At 44.7% G+C, this 21,683-nt stretch overlaps 1 protein-coding gene and 1 pseudogene across 2 annotated transcripts; one reads left to right on the top strand and one right to left on the bottom strand.

Moving 5' to 3' along the window:
- Positions 1-1,707: 1,707 nt before the first annotated feature.
- SAA4 (serum amyloid A4, constitutive) lies at positions 1,708-13,981 on the bottom strand. 2 transcript variants are annotated; one of them, XM_069565082.1, is made up of 5 exons: positions 12,919-13,981; positions 11,079-11,195; positions 10,568-10,662; positions 5,120-5,258; positions 1,708-4,737 (listed from the first exon to the last, which is right to left on the bottom strand). In XM_069565082.1, exons 3-5 carry the CDS (start codon positions 10,656-10,658, stop codon positions 4,575-4,577), a joined length of 393 nt encoding a protein of 130 aa, XP_069421183.1. In that variant the 5' UTR covers positions 10,659-10,662; positions 11,079-11,195; positions 12,919-13,981; the 3' UTR covers positions 1,708-4,574. The 2 variants fall into 2 exon arrangements, with proteins under 2 accessions (XP_069421183.1, XP_069421182.1); XM_069565081.1 differs by lacking the exon at positions 12,919-13,981 and having other exon boundaries at positions 11,079-11,559.
- A 327-nt stretch (positions 13,982-14,308) lies between these two features.
- Positions 14,309-18,497, top strand: LOC138427282 (mas-related G-protein coupled receptor member X2-like; annotated as a pseudogene).
- Positions 18,498-21,683: the final 3,186 nt, after the last annotated feature.

Here is a 21,683-nt window from a genome sequence, read left to right as displayed (position 1 = left end):
GTCCATGGAATTCTCCAGGCGAGAATACTGGAGTGGGTAGCCTTTTCCTTCTCCAGGGGATCTTCCCAGCCCAGAGACTGAACCCAGGTCTCCCCCATTGCAGGCAGATTCTTTACCAGCTGAGCCACAAGGGAAGCCCCAATTACCAGGAAGCACTCGTGAAAAGCCTGTCATTGCTTTAGGATTAGTTTTTGTGTATTTTTTCCTTTCTGCTTATACATAAGAGTGAAGTAACATTAAAATCTAAGCCCAAAAGAACCCGTTCAAAACGTAGAGTAAAAATTCACAGTGATAGGAAAACATTATGTCTGAATTTAAATGGTCGCATTTTTCTTGGTGGCATGTAGATAGTAACACATCTTTCAGTCTAAGGGTCTCAGTATCAGAGAACCAGTGTGTGCTTTTGCCTTTCTTTAGTTTCACAGTGTTCTCTGCTACCTTGCCCCTCGATAGTTGACACAGAACTTCAGACATTCGAAATATTTATTCCTTCTTCAAGACTTCTCATCAGCTACCACAATGACTAATAATTTCTTGCACATAGGATTCCTAATTTTCATATCTGTGAGGGATTATGCAAAGTATCACTAGAGAAAAATATTTTTCAGTTCAGTTCAGTTCAGTCGCTCAGTCATGTCCGACTCTTTGCAACCCCATGGACTGCAGCACACCAGGCTTCCCTGCCCATCAGCAACTCCCAGAGTTTATTCGAACTCATGTCCATTGAGTCGGTGATGCCATCCAACCATCTCATCCTCTGTCCTCCCCTTCCCCTCCCACCTTCAATCTTTCCAGGCATCAAGGTCTTTTCAAATGAGTCAGTTCTTAGCATCAGGTGGCCAAAGTATTGGAGTTTCAGCTTCAGCATCAGTCTTTCCAATGAATATTCAGGACTGATTTCCTTTAGGATGGACTGGTTGGATCTCCTTGCAGTCCAAGGGACTCTCAAGAGTCTTCTCCAACACCACAGTTCAAAAGCATCAATTCTTCAGCGCTCAACTTTCTTCACAGTCCAACTCTCACATCCATACATGACTATTTTTATGATGAAGTAAAATTAAATCATTTTGGCTGGTATTTAGTATGTTATCAGTACAGGTTTAACTGTCACTTCTAAGTGACTCATTACCATGTTCTGCACATCCAAATCTGTATCCAACATCCACACTTTCTACAACTCTCAAACCCCTCCACCAGTTCTGACCTCTTTTAACGTTGCCTTTTCTCAGATTCCACTCATTCAACATATATTCATAAAGCAACTAGGATCTGCGAGGCACCATGACAGGCACTGTGGATGCAAGGATGGCACACAATAGGAGACATGTGCCTTTAGCCTTGAGTTTTCTACTTACTTGCTTTAGAGACAGATAAAAAACAGGCAAATACCCTGGAGTGTGACGAATCTCGGGGACAGTCACCTACATCGAGAGGAGCTACAATCGAATTCCCGCAGGTCCCATGTCCTGCAATCTCAAATATGCTGCTTCCCCAGCCCTACACTCCACCTTCCTTCCTTCCGCAGAGCAAGAGAGGTTTCTGCTCCCCTGGGGGTCCACCATCCCTTGTGGCTTGACCCCCTGCCTCCTGTTTCCCCTGATTCTACTGTCTCTTCTTTAGTTTCTCCCTCTTTCTTAGTTCCTTCCTGTTTCTTAAAGCCAGTCTGACCTCCTTTGAAAGAAAAATTTTTACTAATAAAACAATACATGGATTCAAGTATTCATTTATTAATTTCCAATAAGCACTTGTTGAAATTCCATTATGTGCCAGGACTGGGTATTCAGATATAAGCAAGAAAGAAATGGTCACTTCTCTCACTGATTCTATAATAGAAGGGAGGAAGATGGATCAAAACCAAATAAAAAAAAATTCAGAGGAATAAACCAAAAATTTAGTACAAGAGTCACATATTGAAATTGGCAAAAAGTACAGAATAACCAGAGTAGTTCAGCCAGGATGACCAGGAAGGCCTCTCTCAGGAAAGGGTGATCTCAGGAGAGCTCCACAGGTTAGAAACACACAGTCATATGGAGAACAAGCAGAAGAGTGTTCTGAACAGAGAAAATGTCATATGCAAAGGTCCTTTGCCAAATAAAAGCTTCTCTTGTTGGTGAGATGAAGGGACAGGGAACCTGGGAGGGTGTGGCCTGAGATGATGCTGGAGGGTGGCCAGGGACAGTGCACACTGGATTATATTCTAGGGAAATGGGAACCCATGGAAGAATTTAAGCGGGGAAGAGACAAGATCTGAATATAATTTGTACGCTAGACTGAGACGTGGGGTAAATACATGCTCTCTTTTACCCAGGACAATTTCAGTTTATTCCTGCCATCCATGTATAATCATCAATAAGGCCCTTTTCCTCAGTGGAAAGTGACTTGGTTTAGATGAAAAATTATACAGTCACCTTAAGCAGAGGGGAAAGCCATGAAGATGGGAAGACTGGTTAGACAGCTGTTGCAAGAACCCAGGTGAGAAATGGTGTGGCCAGGAGCATGGAGATGCATATGAGAGCAGGCTGACGGACTAGAGATGAATTTTGGAAGTTGAATCACAGGACTTGTTAGTGGACTGGATGTGGGGTAAAGGGAAGGGAAGCCTCAAGGACATGCCTCAATTTCTGGGCTGAGCAACGGAGGGAACAATGATGTCAGCTGCTGAAATGGAGAGGTCTGTGGGTGAAGAGTTCTGAAGGCAGATGAGAGTTCCCTTTGGGACATACCAAGTATGAGATCTCTGGAAGCCATCCAAGTAGAGGCATTTAGAGGCCAATCAAATGTATAAACACAGATCTGGGAAATAAGGTTCTGAGCTGGGAGGTATAGTTTTCAGAGCCATCAGCATATAACACTATTTGCTATACTTGTTGGGGAGAATATAGACATAAAAAGTGGAAAAAAAAAAAAAAGAAAGAACCCAGAACCAAGTCTGAAGCACCCTTAGGGTTCAGGAGATGAAAAGACCCAGCTAAGGAGATAAAGGAGATTAAAGGGAAACAAAAGGAGGGTAAACAAAAGCCAAGAGAGAACCTACCAGAAAGGAGGGAGAAGACAACTGTGCTGAGCCTGTCTCAGAGCCTTCCTGGTACGAAACAGGAACTTGTCAGTTAGCACCATGGAGGGCAGCGGTGACCAGAGCTATTTTGCTGAGCGGTGGGGACAGAGGTCAGGCTGGTGTGGGTTCTAGTGTGAGTCAGAAGTGAGGAAGCAGAACATGCAGGTGGGCAGACATTCAAGTTTGAAGACAAAAGGAAGAGAAAAACGTTCAAAAGTGAGAAGTGATGTGGACTGAAGTCTCAGTTTTCAATGAGGGAATTTATTAAGGAAGCAGATACCGAGGGCAAGGACCCTGCAAGGCACTGTTCACATGAGAACAAGCTGTGGTGTGTCTGTAACCAGTCAGGCATCTCTTGGGCATCTCACGCTGGAGATCCGTGGAGGAGAGAGTCCCCGCCTCTGAACCTCTCGGTCTTGACACCACATCCCTGCTCTCCTGGAGTCAGACACACCAGCCTGCAGTCCTGGCTGCTCACCTAATACAGGTGTGACCTGGAGCAAGGTCCAGATCACTTACCTCCAAGCCTCATTTCTTCAACTGAGACCTGCAAAGCCTTTGTGGTAAATCAAATGATGCATGCAGAGTTAGAACATTTACAATGAAAGAAAATGACGGCCTCTATGATGACCATGCCTCAGCTTCCCACACCCCAGCAGAGTCTGGATCGCCATCAGTCTGTGCTTCTGAGGAGGCTTCTCTTAAAGTGCCCTGGAAGTGTGTATCCACATAGCTGATATTCACTCTAGAAGTGAAAATAGTATTTTGTTTGACCCAAAGATAGTGAGGATGAAGGTAAGGGAAACTCATCTGAGAATGATTTCTTAGGTTAAATGAGCTGAGACCAGTTAACAGTTGAGTCAGGGGTTGGCTCTGGTGTTGATGAGAAACAACTGGGGTCAGAGATTCAGTTTCCAGGACAGGTGTCATGAGACTGGTCTTCCCAAAGCAAATGTGCCTTCTTGGTTTGGGAAGAGATCCCTGGGGATGAGGCCTGGAGTGAGGTGGGTCAGGATGCACCTGGCTGGGCAGTGGAGAGTCGGGACACAGAGAGGCCTGAAGCAGCAACACAGTGACTGGGGAGGAAGAAGTGGGGATGGGGCTGCCCAGGCTTGTGCCAGAGTCAGGCCCCCAGCCACTGAGGAGCCCAGCGTGACGGCCAGTGCTCTCCCAGCTCAGGCTTACTTAGGAGGAGAAATGGGGTCCTGAGAGTCCTGGGGCTCATGTGGGCACAGGGCAGGGTCCAGGTCGTCAGGGATTCCTGGGGCCCTGCAGTCACAGGCTCGTCCTCCACAGAGCTTTAACCGTCCATATGGTGCCAGCAGGCCTTTCTCCCCAGAGTCTGACTCGAAGACTCCAGCTTCCATCAACATGTTCAGTTCCACAAACATTTATTGGGCACCTCTGGGTACCTGTCTCAGTTCCTGGGGTGACAGAGCTCAGTGACACTATTTCCCTGTTTTTGGAGAAGTGTTGTGTGGCTCATAGCCTAGTCCCTTGAGAACAGAGGGAGCAGGACTCAGTATTTCTTCGGCAGGCCTGCAGGTCTGAAGCGATCTGGGTCTTGGCCACTCCGGCCCCATTCCTCAGCTCTCCGGTTGGACACCTGGTCCTCCAACCCATAGCTGTCTCTTCCAAGGTAAATCTGGTGTAAGAATCCTTGAAGGTACTCCCCGACATTGCTGGAAGGAAGGGAGACAGGAAAATTACAGCTGGGTCGCTTGAGACAGCTTTGTCCTCTGACTCCTTTCTCCTCTTGCAGACAAAGCAGTGTCTTTGAGAGGAGGCTAGAAAAGCCCATCCTCAGGAAGGAGGGCTAAAATATACACCCTCTTGGGCAAAGCCATGGTTATTGGTTCTTCAAATGCCCTGAATCAGGCTTCTTTAATGACCCCTCGCTTTCTCCCGGCAGTGAGGAGGGACACAGCCGCACCCATATCCTGCCCTGGCTCTGCTGGCCATGTGGGTGCCAGGAGCAGGGGCAGGAGGAAGATGGGCCACAGAGCCCCCTGACTCTCTGGAAACAGACAAGCTCCGCTCAGCGCCCTCAGGAGCCTCTGTTACCTGATGATTTTTGCAGCCCAGACGCCCCCAGGGCCCCTTTGAGCAGCGTCATAGTTCCCTCGGGCGCGGAAGTATCTGCCTGAATTCTGGACATTGGCTTCTTTCATGTCCCAGTAGGCTCTCCACAAGTCCGAAGCCCCTGTCAGGAGACAAAACAACAGTAACATGGGGACATATTGGAGAAGTGGGGGGATGAGAATTCTCCCCTACTTTTCAGATTTTGACTCTTGACAAAGTGATCCTTTGAAATCCTAGATTGAGATGCATACTCCTTACTGTGGATCGGATCCCCGTGTAACTGTAAGGAGAACCCTTTACAGTTTGATTGAATTGGATGGGACTGTGGTGCTCTGAGCTGTCTGATACGGGGTTGGTGTGCTGTGTACAAAGAAGAGGTGATGGTCATATAAGGCATGTGATGATGGAGAAGGAGGCTTCAGATGTACGATCAGGGACTATGTGAGGGAGGAGGGGAGAGGAGAGGGTTCTCCACTTTTTTTTACAGATACCACAGTCCATAAGAAAAGCGCAAACTCTGAAATGCACTGACCTAAGGGATGAAATATTCTTTACTATGTGCAGAGAAACTTTGCAATGGCCCACCAAAACTCTTTTTAAAAACTGATATTCAGGGTTTCCCTGGTGGCACAGGGATCGGAGTCCACCTGCCAGTACAGGGGACACGGGTCTGGAAGGATCCACCTGCCGCAGAGCAGCTACACATGCCGCATGCCTGAACTACTGAGCTCAGGCTCTAGAGCCCACGCGCCACAGCTCTCGAGTCTGAGAGCCTGCAGCCGGTGCTCAGCAGCAAGAGAAGCCACGCAATGAGAAGCCTGTGCTCTGCAATGAAGAGTAGCCCCTGCTCGCTGCAGAGAAAGCCCTCGTGCAGCAGTGAAGGCCCGGTGCAACCAACATAAATAATTTTTAAAAACTGATATTCAAATAAAGCAGGTGAACGACAAGGACCTGCCATGCAGTACCTGCGGGTGTGCTCAGTCGTGTCCGACTCTTTGCGACCCCATGGACTGTAGCCCATCAGGCTCCTCTGTCCATGGGATTTCCCAGACAAGAATACTGGAGAGGGTTGCCACTTCCTCCTCCAGGGGATCTTCCCGAGCCAGGGATAGAACCTGCGTCTCTTGTGTTCCCTGCATTGACAGGTGAATTCTTTACCACTGAGCCACCTGGGAAGTCCCACTATATAGCGCAGGGGACTATATTCAATATATTGTAAAACCTATAATGGAAAAGAATCTGAAAAGAAATGTATATATACACACACACACTAGTGAATCACTTTGCTGTATACCTGAAACACTACAAATCAACTATACTTCAATAAAAATGAACAAAAATTTTTAAATGGAAATCTTTTAAAAAAAAAAACCTGGTATTCAGATAATGCAATGAAAAAGAGAATAGCACATGAGTTCAAAATCAGAAAGATTGAATTTGTCAAATATCAACACAAAAATTATAAGGAATTCAATTGCAAAATTAATAGCATCACCTCTAGTCCTGCATAAGGATCTTAAATGTCAGCACTCCATCGTAACAATTAAAAACCTGAACAGACTGAAAACGCAGCAACTCTTCTTGGATCCATAAGAGGGGGAAGACACAGGGCATGGCATTGCTTCCAAGGCTGGAGAGACGAACAGGTGGACATAGAGAGGGGAGGCCTTTTGGACCAGAAACTCAGGAGCAGAAACCGGTGAGGGAACCTGTGCTGCAGGTAGAAAGACCCAAACCAGAACTGACAAATTGCAGGAGGTTCAGTGGAGACAACTCTGAGAGTAAAACCTCCTGGGGGGCCCAGCCATTATTGGGCCCCATAATACTGTGAGAGTTACCTTCAAGAGCTCAACCAGATTCTCACAGAAAATATTGTTTAAAAATTTCCAACCATTTCACGCCAGTCAGAATGGCTGCTGTCCAAAAGTCTACAAGAAATAAATGCTGGAGAGGGTGTGGAGAAAAGGGAACCCTCTTACACTGTTGGTGGGAATGCAAGCTAGTACAGCCACTATGGAGAACAGTGTAGAGATTCCTTAAAAAACTGGAAATAGAACTGCCGTATGACCCAGCAATCCCACTGCTGGGCATACACACTGAGGAAACCAGAATTGAAAGAGACACGTGTACCCCAATGTTCATCGCAGCACTGTTTATAATAGCCAGGACATGGAAGCAACCTAGATGTCCATCAGCAGACGGATGGATAAGAAAGCTGTGGTACATATACACAGTGGAGTATTACTCAGCCATTAAAAGGAATACAATTGAATCAGTTCTAATGAGGTGGATGAAACTAGAGCCGATTATACAGAGTGAAGTAAGCCAGAAAGAAAAACACCAATACAGTATACTAACACATATATATGGAATCTAGAAAGATGGTAACAATAACCCTGTATGCGAGACAGCAAAAGAGACACAGATGTATAGAACAGTCTTATGGACTCTGTGGGAGAGGTTGAGGGTGGGATGATTTGGGAGAATAGCATTGAAACATGTATATTACCATATGTGAAATAGATCGCCAGTCCAGTTTCAATGCATGAGACAGGGTGCTCAGGGCTGGTGCACTGGGATGACCCAAAGGGATGCGCTGGGGAGGGAGGTGGGAGAGGGGTTCAGGATGGGGAACAAAGGTACACCCGTAGTGGATCCATGTCAATGTATGGCAAAACCACTACAATATTGTAAAGTAATTAGCCTCCAATTAAAATAAATAAATTTATATTTAAAAAATGTTCCCCCAAAAAATTTCCCTTGGGCTTCTTGCAGGAAGAGAGGAAAAGGAACCATTTTGAAACATGCCAGAGTTCTCTGTTCTCAATAGGCCTCCCTCAGAAAACTCTGTATTATCAGAATCTAAGTGACCTGGGGAAAGGAAATAACCAGCTCCAGCCCACTCCTGCCATCCTGCCCCAGTTGAAGGGTAGAAAAAGACAGAAACACCTATGAAGTTCACAGTCTAGGGCTCATCAAAAAAAACTGAGACCTAGTCACAGGACTGGGCTTCCCAGGTAGTGCGAGTGGTAAAGAACCCATCTGACCATGCAGGGGGCATAAGAGACAGGGGTTCGATCCCTGCATCGGGAAGATCCCCTGGAGGAGGGCATGGCAACCCACTCCAGTTTTCTTGCCTATTATAATCCCACAGACAGAGGAGTTTGCGGGCTACAGTCTATGGGGTCGCAAAAAATCAGACACGACTGAAGCAACTTAGCACACAGCACACAGTAATGCTTCCCCAATCTCCAGTTGACTAAAGGTGGCCTATTTAGAGCAGTTCCTTCTATCATGTACATCAAGTCTGGCTCTTAAGAAAAAAATTACAAAGCATGCCAAAAGGCAAACAACACAGTTAAAAGGACATGGAAGGCATCGGAACCAGGCCTGGTAGGGATGTTGGAATTACCAGACTGGGAATTTAAAGCACCTATAATTAATAATCTAAGAGATCAAAGTAGTCAACATGCAAGAATGGATGGTTAATGTAAGCGGAAAGACGGAATTGCTAAGAAAGAAAAAACTAATGCTAGAGATGAAAAAGCACCATAACAGAAATAAGGAATGCATTCTGTTGGCTTATTGGCAGAATAGACACAGTTGAGAAAAGAATCTCCATGACAGAAGATATCTCAATAGAATCCTCACAAATCAAAGGGCAGAAAATGAAGATTGCCAAAACTAGGACAGAATACACAAGCACCATGGGACAACTACAAAAGGTATAGCATACGTGTGTGGGATAACCAGAAGGAAAGAAACAGAGAAAGGAAGCCTTAATATCATTTAAATATTTGAAATGATAATGACCAAGAAGTCCCCAAATTAATGTCAGACATGAACCACAGACCCAGGAAGCTCAGAAAACTTACCAAGGAGAATAAAAAAAGAAACCCTCTAAACCTCCCCTGCAAAAAATCTACACTTGGGCATATACAGAAAATCAATGATTTTTTTTTTTAAATTCTGAAAGAAGTTAAAAGAAAACAAAAGTTACCTATAGAAGAACAAAGACAAGAATTACATGACTTATCCTTAGAACTCATGCAAACAAAAGAGAATAGAGTGAAATATTTAGTGCTGAGAGAAAAACCACCAACCTAAAATTCTGTACTCTGTGAAGTTACACTTTAAAAGTGAAGGAGAAAGACTCTCAAAAAAATTAAGGAAATTTGTTGGCAATAGACCCTTGCAAGAAATGCTAAAAGAAGTTCTTTAGAGAGAAGGAAAATAGCACAGGTCAGAAACTCAGATGTACATAAAAAAGGGAAGAGCATTGAAGAAGAAATACTGAAAATAAAACAAAATTAAGAACAATACATGAAGATCAAAGTATTGCAACAATTAACTACATAAATTTCCTGTTTTAACAAGTAGCCAATAAGCTTCATTTCCCATCAAGAATGGCAGGTTGGGGGCTTCCCTGGTGGTCCAGTGGTGAGGAATCTGCTTGCCAATGCAGGGGACACACTGTCCCCACAAGTGTCCCTGGTCCAGGAAGATCCCACATACCTCAGAGCAATTAAGCCCCTGTGCCGCAATTACCGAAGCATGCGTACCCACAGCCTGCACTCTGCAGCAAGAGAAGCCACCGCAATGAAAAATCCTGCACACTGCAGCAGAGAGGCGCCCCCGCCCCTCACCACAGCTAGAGAAAGCCCGTACAGCAACAAAGACCCATCACCACCACAATAAGTAAATCAATGAATCTTTGATAATAGTTTAAAAAAATGGCAGATTAGGTTTGTTTCCTGGCTCTATCTCAGTACTAGCGTGGCAGATCAGTGGGAATTTGCTCTCTTTATTGTGTGGATTAGGGCTTGATTTCCATGAGCTCTGCCTTGCAACCACTGGCCGTTTGCTTGGGTACAGGATGAGATCTTCCTTCCAAGCCCAGGTCTTCTCTTTCCCAGGCACCCTCTCTCCCCGGAGTAGGGTATGACGTTTATTCAGCTCACCCTTTCCCTGGACATTCCACCCGTGGGGATGTACCAAGTTCACAGGTAAACTTCAAGACTGAAAAATTTGAGTTATGAGTCCTCACAAGTATCCGTGCCCAGGAAATCCCATGGACAGAAGAACCTGGCAGGCTGCAGTCCATGGGGTTGCAAAAGAGTTGGAGATGACTTAGCAACTAAACAGCAACAACAAGGAGCTCACCCCTTGGAAGTCCTGGCTGCCTTGGAAGTCCTACTCGCTGCCCACTACCAGCAAGGATAGGCTAGGTTCAAAGCATCTTTGACCTGGGGTCTGGAGAAGCCCATGGTGGGTGCTGAGTCAGACCAGCATGGAAGCGAAACCCTCCAGCTCCCACCCATTTGTTTTTCAAAGGAGTATCCACAACTGACAGGTGTGTGGTGTGTGGCCTCTGCTCAGAGTAAATCCTAGGGTCAGCTGGGTGTGCCCTTCATCCTCTGGGGCTCTTACCTTGCACAGCCTCCTTGAAGAATGAATACCAGCCTTCGCCGGTGACTCCCATGATCAAGGAACAGAAAAGAATGCCTATGAAAAGCTTCATTGTGCTGACATGAAAGAAAGAGAAGGTCAGAAATGCACAACTATGATATATAAGATAGATGTTTTGCGATTTTGAATTTCAAAGATAGCTTAGTTCCCAATTCCCATTTACTCTTTTTAGAATTATTACTATAGGACAACTTGAAATGGATTTTAGGAAGAAGCATAAACCCTTAATTCTCAGTCCAGATCTCTAGAAAGACTAAGAGGGTTCTACCAGTGTTTTATTTGTTCATGACCAATCTGTCATCCAGTAAAGAAGAAGAAAGTAGATTCATAGCCTTTCCTGAGGTCCTGCTCTGCCCAGCAGACCCAATAATGAGTAGAAAACACTTCTCCCCAACTGAAATTTATCAATTATGGGAGAAAAGGCTCTCCAAAGAGAAAAACAACAGAATTACTCCCCAGAAGAGAGTCTCACCTGTACTTTTTCTCCAGCTGAAATTCAGTAATTGGTATCTCTCCTGGCTTTGGTGTTAGTGGGAAGAGAGGTCTTAAATCCAGTGGGCATCGGTGATGTCCGTCTTGCTCAATTCTTCTGTGTAAACAAGTTAGCATATTGAATAATAGTATTTTCCTTATTCTCAAGCAGCTTGTTTTGAATGAGTCATTCAAGATATTTGTGTTCCAGCAATTTTTCCTAATTGACTTATTCTCTTCTTAGTCGTATTTGAACAGAAGAGAGTTGTATTTGAAGAATCAAGTGTGGGAGGACACGGGTCCTTCTCCACTCTACTCCCTTCTCATCCCTGTTTGGAAAAGGGATCTCCCCCCTCCCCAGGTTACACATAGATATTATGTAATACCAGATTACACATAGGTATCATGCTGTTAAGAGGTGATCAATATGATTAGCAAAGGAAATGTTTACTTCTCTCTTGGGGTTTCTGTCTAAGGTACGTGAGGACACAGGACAAGCAAGATTTGTCAACCCCACCAGCAATGATATGAGGTAATGATTAATGATTCTGGGAGAACAGAAGGAACGGCATGAAGTAGGGTTTCTAGGCAGTACCCTTGATACAGATTAAAACAAAAAAACAAACAAAAATCTGTGTGTGTGTGTGTGTGTATCCCTTGCAGACAAATAAACATTGTTTTGTACTCTTTTAACTTAATATATATTGGAGGTCCTCCCTGGGTTTTTTGCTTATTTTAAAATATAGCTACATAGCATTCCATTGTATGGATGGACCACAATTTATACAATACTGATGGCCATTTCAGATGTTTGTAGTCTTCTGTTAATGCAAATAACCACGAATTTTTAACTCTGTGTGTGTGTATATACATACATGTATATATGATAAATTTCTAAGAAAGGAATTATGGGGGAAAGTGTGGCTCTTTATGTTTATTTATATATGTTGCAAATTGCCTTCTGTCAGAAGCTCTATAAATCTTCACTCCCACCAGAAATGTCCCACAGCATCTCCCAAACAACCCTCTATCAAACTTTTTGGTCTTTGAAATTTTGGTAAATAAAATATAATTCAGTGTAATTTAATTTGCATTTCTACTGTTATGAGTTTGCTTTCACAGTTTTTCCTCTGTATAAGAACCATTTGTATTTTTTAGCAAATGTGAATTCATTTCTTGTATTTTAGTATTTGTATTGGTTTGTTGGATTTTTTTATCAATTTGTAAGAACTTTATTATATAGACAAAAATAGAACTTATGAGTTATAAACACTTTCCCAGCTTATTATTTACCCTTTGATTATGGTTGCTCATGTTTACCAAAATGTTCTTTATGTTCTTGTCCTTTTTTTAGTCTCTTCTGAATTTTGTCCTATAGCTGGAGAGGCTGTCCTTGCTTTGATTTATAAAATAATTTTCCCATGTGTTCTCTATGTATTATATATTTTATTATTTATTTAAAAATATTTAGTACATTTGAAACTTGACATAACATCATTTGGAAAGTATATTTTCAGTTTTATTTTGAGATGGCCACCCAGTTGTCTCAATCCCATCCATTGACTTGTCCCTGTTTTACCCATTAGTTTGACAGGCAACCTTTAAAGCTAAATTACCATATACACTTGTGTCTAATTCTGAGTTGCAAGAATCAATTTTTCTATGTTTAGGCCAGTACTATCTCGTTCTATTTATTGAGGCTTTATTCAATGCACTAAATGCCTTCATCATTCTTCCTTTTCAGAGGAAGTAGTTGGGATTTACTTTCTATAATTTTTTTAACTTATTTTTGTATCCAGAAGCACAGCTGATTGATTAAACAATGTCTGTGGCTCACGCACCTGTCCCAGGGCTCTCCTTGACTGTGGTGATGTTTCAGCCAGAGTTTGGGGTGTCCAGGAGTCCCATTCCACAGCTGTATTCTCTCTTAAACCCACTCCACTTAGTCCTTCGGGCCACTCTTTACTGCAGCCACCTTGGTGAGACGGGCAAGGATTCCATTCTGCTAATCCAAAGGTCATTCTCTCCACTACTTGGCAGCATCTGACACGGCTGATCTATAACTGTGTCCGCTGGGATTCGGGAATGCCGCACTCTCCTGGTTTCCTTCTGTTCACAAAAGCTGCTCCTCCTCAGTGTTTCTGTTGGCTCCTCCTCCTCCAGACTTCTAACAGATGGAGACCCTCTGCTGACCTTCACCTCTTCTCTTTTCAGCCTTTATTCACATTCTGAGGGAGCTCAGCCAGGCCTTTGAGTGTAAGCTCCCAAAGGCCAGGATCTTATCTGTGATTGCTCTTCACACCAAAAATCCACTGCTCCAAACAATGCCTGGGTCACAACAAGTACTTATTAAATATTTGCTGAATGAACGCATGGAAAAACTTTTTTGTTGAATGTTTGAAATAGTTCCTAATTCAAATCACATGTTTAAAAATGATAAGTAGTTCAATACGGCTATAGGATGAACTGAAGTCATGGGACATAAGACTGAAAAGATTGGATACACAGACTATCTTGTCTAAAAAATAGCAAATATTGTGAATTGCTGCTAAGTCACTTCAGTCATGTCCGACTCTCTGCAACCCCATGGACGGCAGCCTACCAGGCTCCGCCATCCCCGGGATTCTCCAGGCAAGAACACTGGAGTGGGTTGCCATTTCCTTCTCCAATGCATGAAAATGAAAAGTGAAAGTGAAGTCGCTCAGTCATGTCCGACTCTTAGCGACCTCATGGACTGCAGCCCACCAGGCTCCTCCGTCCATGATATTCTCCAGGCAAGAGTACTGGAGTGGGGTGCCATTGCCTTCTTCAAGATATTGTGAATTGGAGGAAGAAAAGAGACGTGTTATGTATGCTGCATTCTTCACAATCATAAAGGGAGCCTCACTGTCCAGTTGTTAATATTGGTAAATTTAAAAATAGCAATATAATTCTACTATTCAAAGTTAATAATACTTAAAAGAAGTAAGAAGAATGGGAAGTATAACAAATGGCGACCTCTAGAGAGTGGGGTTTGGGAACACTCCCCTTTGCATACATTTCTCAATCATTCTGAAACAATGCATTACTGCTATGATAAAGAAACAAAAAAATGGAGTCAGGCCATGGGGAACTTTCAATCATCCTACGATAGACTGTATCCTCTAGTGATAAATCCTCACCGTGCATGTTCACACTGACTGACATTGCTACCCAGGCTCATAGTTGTCAATGACAAGTTCCAGAACAGCAATGACTCACTGGAAAGTGGACCAGGTGGGACAGGATGAGGTGAGTGGAAGCGGGACAAATGAGGAGAAATGTCTCAATGAGGGATCACATCTCAAACAGCTCTGGTCTCTGAATGGCTCACAAGCCCTCTACAGGAAATCACAAGTCTGTCCAGCATCTTGATAAATCTTGCTTGGTCTCCACTCCAGCTCCTGAACACATCTTCCAGTTTAGAGGACAAAGATGCGTCCTCTGGCATCGCTCAATCCCTGAGAGGCTCTCCCCCCTTCAGCACAGGTGGAAGTCAGCTCTCCCCCTCTGGCCAGAAGAATGGAAGAAAGATAAGGATGTATCCCAAGAACTTTCTTATTTCCAAAGCCAGTCATGGGTTTTGCTCTAAGTTTCCATGTCTGTTTCACATTGCAGTGCTACATGCTGAGGGTCACGGTGTTTCCTTCGTCTAAAAGCAGGAGACATGGAGCTTTCTACTAGCATCTCTACATGCTGGCAGCTCCCACAGTGGGAGATCCATATGGGGTCAACCAGGACCTTTCTCCCTTCTGATCCATCTCCCCACTCTCCCCTTCATTCCAACCATCAGATCTGCTGTCTGGGAGAGAATGCTTCCTCTTATGTTAATTTAGGGAACAAGGTCACACGCAGGCATTGCTTCCTGGTGCCAGGCTGCTGGTACCCAGATTCCGTTGTTTCTTGGCTTTTCAAAGTTTTCTTCGGTTGTGGGTCTGGCAGAGTCCCAGGAGGAAACAGCCCAAACTGGAATAATTGAGGAGTGTTGCATGAGGGGGCTAATTGCAGAGACAGGCAGGGGTTAGGGAAAGTAACAATGCATGGAGAAGCCCCCTAAGGCAAGCAGTTGTGAAACATTTCCACCTCGAGGTTTAAAGGGACCAAGGAAGGAGCAGTTGGCCAGGCAGTGTGTGACAAAAGAGGAGAACAGGTATTGGGGGCGTATTTGAAGAAAATCCTTACGTGAAGATTTTTCTCGGGCGTTCCTCACAAGTAATGAATGACGGAGCAGGGAACAGTAGGAAAGCCCAGGACAGGGCTGCAGGAGATGGGGTGGTGTGGGCCTGCCCTTCGCAGTGACATACCAGGAACATCCTTTGACCCCTTAGGTCTCAGCTTCTTCCTCTATGAAATGAGGCTATGACAACAGACGATCTTTAAGGAACATGCTAGATGCCAGGGATACAATACTGACCAACAATGGGCAAGACTTAGTCCTTATGGAGCTTCCGGTTTGGACTCTATACACATATATATCTCACACCAAAGAAAATAGATTCACAAACCATTAAGTGCCCTACGCAGGGATGGCAGAGGTTCTGGCTTCCCCCCAACATCCTTCCATGGTCGATCAGGGCTGTGGGATCTTGCTTCTCTAAGAGAGGGAAACACGGATGATTCTGCCCTTGATTTCTCTCTGGGCCATAGCAGAGGACATGTCCTCTTCCCGCTTGGAGGTCTCCTGCCCCCGTAAGTCCTCTGGATTCCAGAGCCTTTGTGAAGCAAGAAAGGGCTTCTGCATTCTGCTGTCTGTTCCTAAATAAACACGTGTTCTCTGTTTGACTGGCTTCTCTACCTCTGTGTTTTGGAGTTTGCTTATATGAGTCATTTTTAGTTTTGGCTTAGGTTTTTTTAGGCCACAATATTGAGTGCCATCTTGGGTTTACTTTGGGAGTCACTTCTCTGCTTTTCCCCACATCCACATGTAATCAGCACCACAGCTGTGGTGGGTCTGGAGGGCTGATCAAAAGTGTAGACCCTAAGGAGACCTATTGGGTTCAGATTCACCCTGTGTGAGACCAGGAGCAAAACACTCTTCTTTACTGTGCTCCATTCCATCCTCTGTAAAACGGGAGCGATACTAGTTCTTACCTCAATAAGGCTCTTCAGAGGAGTAAAGGACACCATACCTGATAAACTCTCAATCAGCTCTCCTACTCCCAGAGGTGAGCTAGTGCTCTTTCTCGGGGTGAATTCTGCAGCAGTGTCTCTACATTCCAAGCCCTGCAGCTTTTTTACTTCCCCTCATAGACTCACAGACTCATCCTGCACAAAAGCTCACTCAGCAAACCAAACTCTCCCAGTGATCCCACAGGAGAGAAAATGGAGTGGGTTTCTGCTGCTCACACCCTGCACCCCACTTCACAGTGCCCCCAGACATCCCCACACTTCACATTCCTCTTTTCAGTGGCCCTCTGACCTCACCTCGTTTACTCTTCCTCCACTGTATGCAGCTCAGCCCTAAATCCTACCCCTAAATTATGCACTGAAATGATTCTAGGTGCTCAGCAAAGCCTTGTGGAGTCCTCACTTCAAAGGCACCTCAGTGATCCGTGTAGCTTATTTGGGCAGAATGTCATTCTAAACACACACAGCTCTCCACAAGAATGAGATCTTCATCGTGTTACAAATATGTGTCCTAAGGCCTTTAATTGTACATCTGTACTAACTTATATTCCAAATCCTCAACTTCACTGGGCTCCATTCATTCATTCATTCACACATGGAATGAACACTTATTGAGAACACACTGTGGGGATATAAAAAGCTCTCCTGTCTTCATGGAGCTAACACACTGAGCCACTGCTAACCCAGCTGGCCTGGCCACCCTCGCACCTCTCCTAGCAAGAGATCACAAGCGTCTCTTGTCCCTAAAGCACAGTCTTCTTTCTCCCCAGTGGATGGGCTGCTGTTAGTCATGATGGTGGCCGGCAGTCATTTCTATGTCCTCCTGACTTCATGCACCTGGGAGGAAATTTCTGGCCCAGTTCAGAAGTAATGATCTGGCCCAGCGCCCTCTCCTGGGCTCTCAGATTCTATCCCAGACATTTACTTTTCCTCTTCAGGAAATTCTGGGGTCTTGGCATAACCTCTGGGCAGTGAGCTCTGGTGGGGGTGGGCCTCCATAACACCCCCATGTCAGTAGAGGATTCGTGTTATAATAGAGAGAGCCCAGGCATTTGACTCAGAGAGAACTGGGTTTGAATCCAGGTTCCAGGTTTCCATGGTTATCCAGATTTCAGTAAGTACCTTAATCTCTGCAAACCTCTGGTTCTCTCCTCTGTGACACAGGGGTGGTCACTCCCACCTAGCAGGGTGGCCTTGAGAGCAAATGATCACATAGCAGGTGCTCACATCTTGTTTGTGTTCCCAGGGGCACAGCGGAGGGTTTCTGAGCTTGGATCCAGTCATCCCAGCCTAGGGGACCAAAACCACACCAACGAATGGAAGTGACCAGGCCCTTCATCAAACCCTACACATGCAGATCCCAACCCTGACCTTGCTGCCCTCATATCTGCCCTGGTCCTGGCATGAAACACCATTTGCCCTGGCTCCTGGGCTTCTGTGTGCACAGGAAAGCCTTCTCCTCTACATCCTCAACCAGGCGGGGCTGGTTTCCTCTCCCTCACCTTCCAGACTACACATTTCCTGGAGGCACTCCTCACTTCCTTCCACTCTGTCTCCAGCTCCATCACCAACTGCTTCACCGCTGTGCTGACCTTTGCCTACCTCGAGGGCCTGACCTTGCTCAGCACCATTAGCCCCAAGTGCTGCCTATCCATCCTGGGCCCCATCTGGTACCACTGCTGGTGCCCAAGACACACATCAGCTCTCAAATGTGCCAGCCCTGGGCCCTGTGTCTGCTGCTGAATCTTCTGGAAGAGAAATATTATGGTTTCCTTTTAGGGATTTTGACTGTGATTGGTGTCCAGTATTTGATTTCATCATTGCTGGGTAACTGATGTTCTTATTGGTGGTTCTTGCTAGCTCCAACCTGGCCCTGCTGGTCAGGATCCTCTGTGAGTCCCAGCAGGTGCAGCTGACCAGGCTCTGCGTGGTCATCCTGCTCACGGTGCTGGTCTTCCTCCTCGGCAGCCTGCATTTTGGGCATCCAAAATTTTCTGCTGTACCAGTTTCAGGAGGATTTCAACATGTCCTTACATTATTTTAAGACAGGGGTGGTCCTGTTAACAGCAATGCCAACCCCATCATTTGCTTTTTTGTTGGCTCCTTTAAGCATCAGAGGCAAGGGCGGCTGGTCCTCAAGTTGGCTCTTTTGAGAGCTTTGGACGACACAGCTGAGGTGAAGAAAAGCGGAGGAAGCCTTCCTCGGGAAACCAGGGAGGTGTCAGTAGTTTCATGCAGTGATCCTGTATTAACCAGGGTTCAGTCAGAGAAGTAGCGCTTACAGAAGATTCTCTATATCACTGTGTAAATATGTTCATATATTTGATCAGGCACAGTTATAGGTTCTGGTTAGACTGTCTCTGCAAGGCTGTTGCCTGCTTGTCTGATGCTAGAGCTTGAAGCCCACAGGACAAGCTGGGACTCAGGAGCATGAGATTAAGCCCATGAGAACCAACCAGAACTTATGTCAGTCTCTCTCAGCACCTGCAGTTTTGCTGAAGTCTGCAGAGCTTGGCTCCCTTCCTATGGAGCTAACCACACACCTGGTCCAGGAGTCAGAGAAGCCGCAGGAGTGTCAGGGGAAGGTGGAGCAGTTGTAGGCCCAGCTGCTGCCTTGTGCCAAAGAGATGAACCAAGAGAGAAGCCACACATGCATGAACGTCCTGTTCCCCCAGCACCGACCTTCCACACATAGGCACAGTAGGACTGCGGCTTCCTTTCCAACCACTGCATCTTGTGCCAACTGGCTCTTGATGCCCACTTTAAGTAGGAGCATTAAGAGAAAGGAGTTGTGGGAAACACAGTTCAGCTAACCAAACTGACACGTCAACTTCAGACCCATCACAGGCCACGCCCTGTCAACTTAGCACCAGTTGCTGCTGCTGCTGCTGCTAAGTCGCTTCAGTCGTGTCCAACTCTGTGCGATCCCATAGACGGCAGCCCATGAGGCTCCCCTGTCCCTGGGATTCTCCAGGCAAGGACACGGGAGTGGGTTGCCATTTCCTTCTCCAATGCATGAAAGTGAAAAGTGAAAGTGAAGTCGCTCAGTCATGTCCGACTCTTAGCGACCCCATGGACTGTGGCCCACCAGGCTCCTCCGTCCATGGGATTTTCCAGGCAAGAGTGCTGGAGTGGGGTGCCATTGCCTTCTCCACTTAGCACCAGTAACCACCCATAGCTAATTCCGAATAAAGCCAATAGCAAAGTCAAGCTTCCCACGCATAATGTACTTATTCCATATACACCTGAAACATACCAACCTTTTTCCACAAAGAGGATAAAATCTTTTTTTGCTTTTCTAATATATTAAGCTTATTCTTTTTCTAGTGAGTTATACTCCCTTTTTTAAATCCTATAACTTAAACACTGAGCTATACAGTTAACTGCTGTTAGTACATATTCTGTATGATGATAAAGGAATAGGAGAGAAGAAGAAAAATATTTGTGAGACGTATATATATATATAAACATTCACATTACAGAAATACTCACAATAGACAATCCTTTCCAGTTGGTCACATGGCTGCTGTTGCTGTGAACATATACCTTCTCCTACTAACTATTCCATCTCACCTTTGCACCTCACCTTTGCCTACAGGGGTAACTGCAATCTGTATTTCGGAATGGTCTGGGTCATCACAGTCTTCTTACATGGGTGTTGTCCCCTTCCGTGACTTTTGCTCACACGGCCTTTTGGTGATATAATCACAGGGCAGAGGATAGCGTCTGCTTTGAGGTCATAGAGACGTGGTTTTGTATACCTACGTGTATATACGTGTTTTCGCCCTATCGGTGTGGTCAATTTTCTTAAGACAGCAATCATCCTGATAATGATTAAGTGAGACAATGCCTGTTAAACAAAGTGCAGTGTCTGAAGGATTACCTTATCCAGGGGACTTCACGCCATCCCCAGGGGAACTTTGCCAATCCTGGGGTCCAGGACTGCTTCCACTTTTGAAGAAATCCACTTCAAGCAGAAGGTTGAAAGCAGTACAGGGAAAGCATAAATATGTTTCGTCACTGCATTCAACCAAGAGGACAAGTTAAATGTTTCTAACAACTCTTTCCCTAAATGTTCTACAATTTCCATCTCAAAACAACTAAAAGAATTAAAATTCAGTCTACTCCCCAAAAAGGGAGTCATCCCTAATTTTGACAAGAAATATTCTAGCTTCACCCAGGGCCTGTCATAAACACAGCAAATATTTGTTAAATAATTATTGAATAAAGGATTTAGTAAATAAATAAGTCAGTGAATTTTTAGTTCAAGCCTGTGATAAATCTCTATTTAACAGATTTGGACCACTTAACTTTAAGTTTATTACTTTAACAATTTCATCAGAAAAATCAACTACAAAATGTATGCTTCATGGAAGAGTTCTCCGTGCAGTTTCCTTTCCTTGCCCTCTTAAAGCCACAAGTACAAGACTTCTGCCTGCTCTGTGCCTTTAACCTGATTTGACGGGATGCTCCCTCTCCTCCCTCATTGCAATTTTCCACTGATTATAGATAGACAACATGTCCCTTTAGGGCAAGGCCATATAAGATTTATATTCCTAAATGCTTCAAAATATATATTTTACTAATTTAGTTATACATCCATATTTTTAATTATTAAAATATATGACATACTTATTTATTGGGGATGCATTTTCTATTTAATAATTGTTATGATTAAGTTGTTGTTATAGACTGAATGTTTCTGTCCCCCTAAAACCCACAGGTTTAACCCTAACTCCGAATGTGATGGCATTTGAAGGTGGAGTCTTTAGGAGGTAACTAGGTCATCAGACTGGAGCCCTAATGAGTGGGATTAGCGCCCTCATAACACAGACCCTAGAGAGCGCCCTTGCCTTCCTGCCATGTGAGAAGACAGGAATAAGACAACCATCTATCAACAAGGAAGTAGAGTCTCACCAGACACAATCTTCTAGCACCTCGATCTTGGACTTCACATCCTCATGAACTGTGAGGAATAAATTTCTGTTGATTATAAGGCACTCCATTAATGATATTTTGTTATAGCAGATTGAATGGACTAAGAGAAAAGTATAACTTCCATACAATGAATTTCACACATCTTAATTTACCTGTCAATGAGTTTAGCAAATCAATACACCTACGTAACCCACATCCTCAAGAGATTTTGAAGGTTTCCATCATTTCGGAAATTCCCTCTCAGCCCCTCCCAGGCCATTCCCTCTGCCTCCAGAGGCAACTACTGTTCTTTATCATTAAATATCAGGTTTTTTTTACCTGTTCATGAACTTCGTATAAAGTATATACTCTTGTGTAAGTCTTCTTCTCAATATAATAATTTGAGAAACAGTCATGTTTATTCCATCCCCTTTATTGCTGAAAAGAAGTCCGTTGTCCAAATATGTCCCAGTTTGTTTACCCACTCTTCACCTGATGGGCATTTGGGTTGTTTCCAGTTTGAGGCAGCATTTCTCTCGTGTCA

Source organism: Ovis canadensis, chromosome 21 (genome assembly GCF_042477335.2).
Source record: "Ovis canadensis isolate MfBH-ARS-UI-01 breed Bighorn chromosome 21, ARS-UI_OviCan_v2, whole genome shotgun sequence".
Lineage (NCBI taxonomy): Eukaryota > Metazoa > Chordata > Mammalia > Artiodactyla > Bovidae > Ovis > Ovis canadensis.
The sequence above is the reverse complement of the archived record's forward strand: the minus strand, read 5'-3'. Positions and strand labels throughout refer to the sequence as shown.

What these genes read in the sequence shown, in the direction of transcription:
- SAA4 (XM_069565081.1), bottom strand. Translation starts at nt 11,215, where the DNA reads ATGCTAACTTGTTTACACAGAAGAATTGAGCAAGACGGACATCACCGA. An exon ending in CTTCAAGGAGGCTGTGCAAG is followed by an intron (nt 5,259 to 10,567) that starts GTAAGAGCCCCA and finishes GTCTCCTGACAG; the next exon opens with GGGCTTCGGACTTGTGGAGA. An exon ending in TGGGCTGCAAAAATCATCAG is followed by an intron (nt 4,738 to 5,119) that starts GTAACAGAGGCT and finishes CCTTCCTTCCAG; the next exon opens with CAATGTCGGGGAGTACCTTC.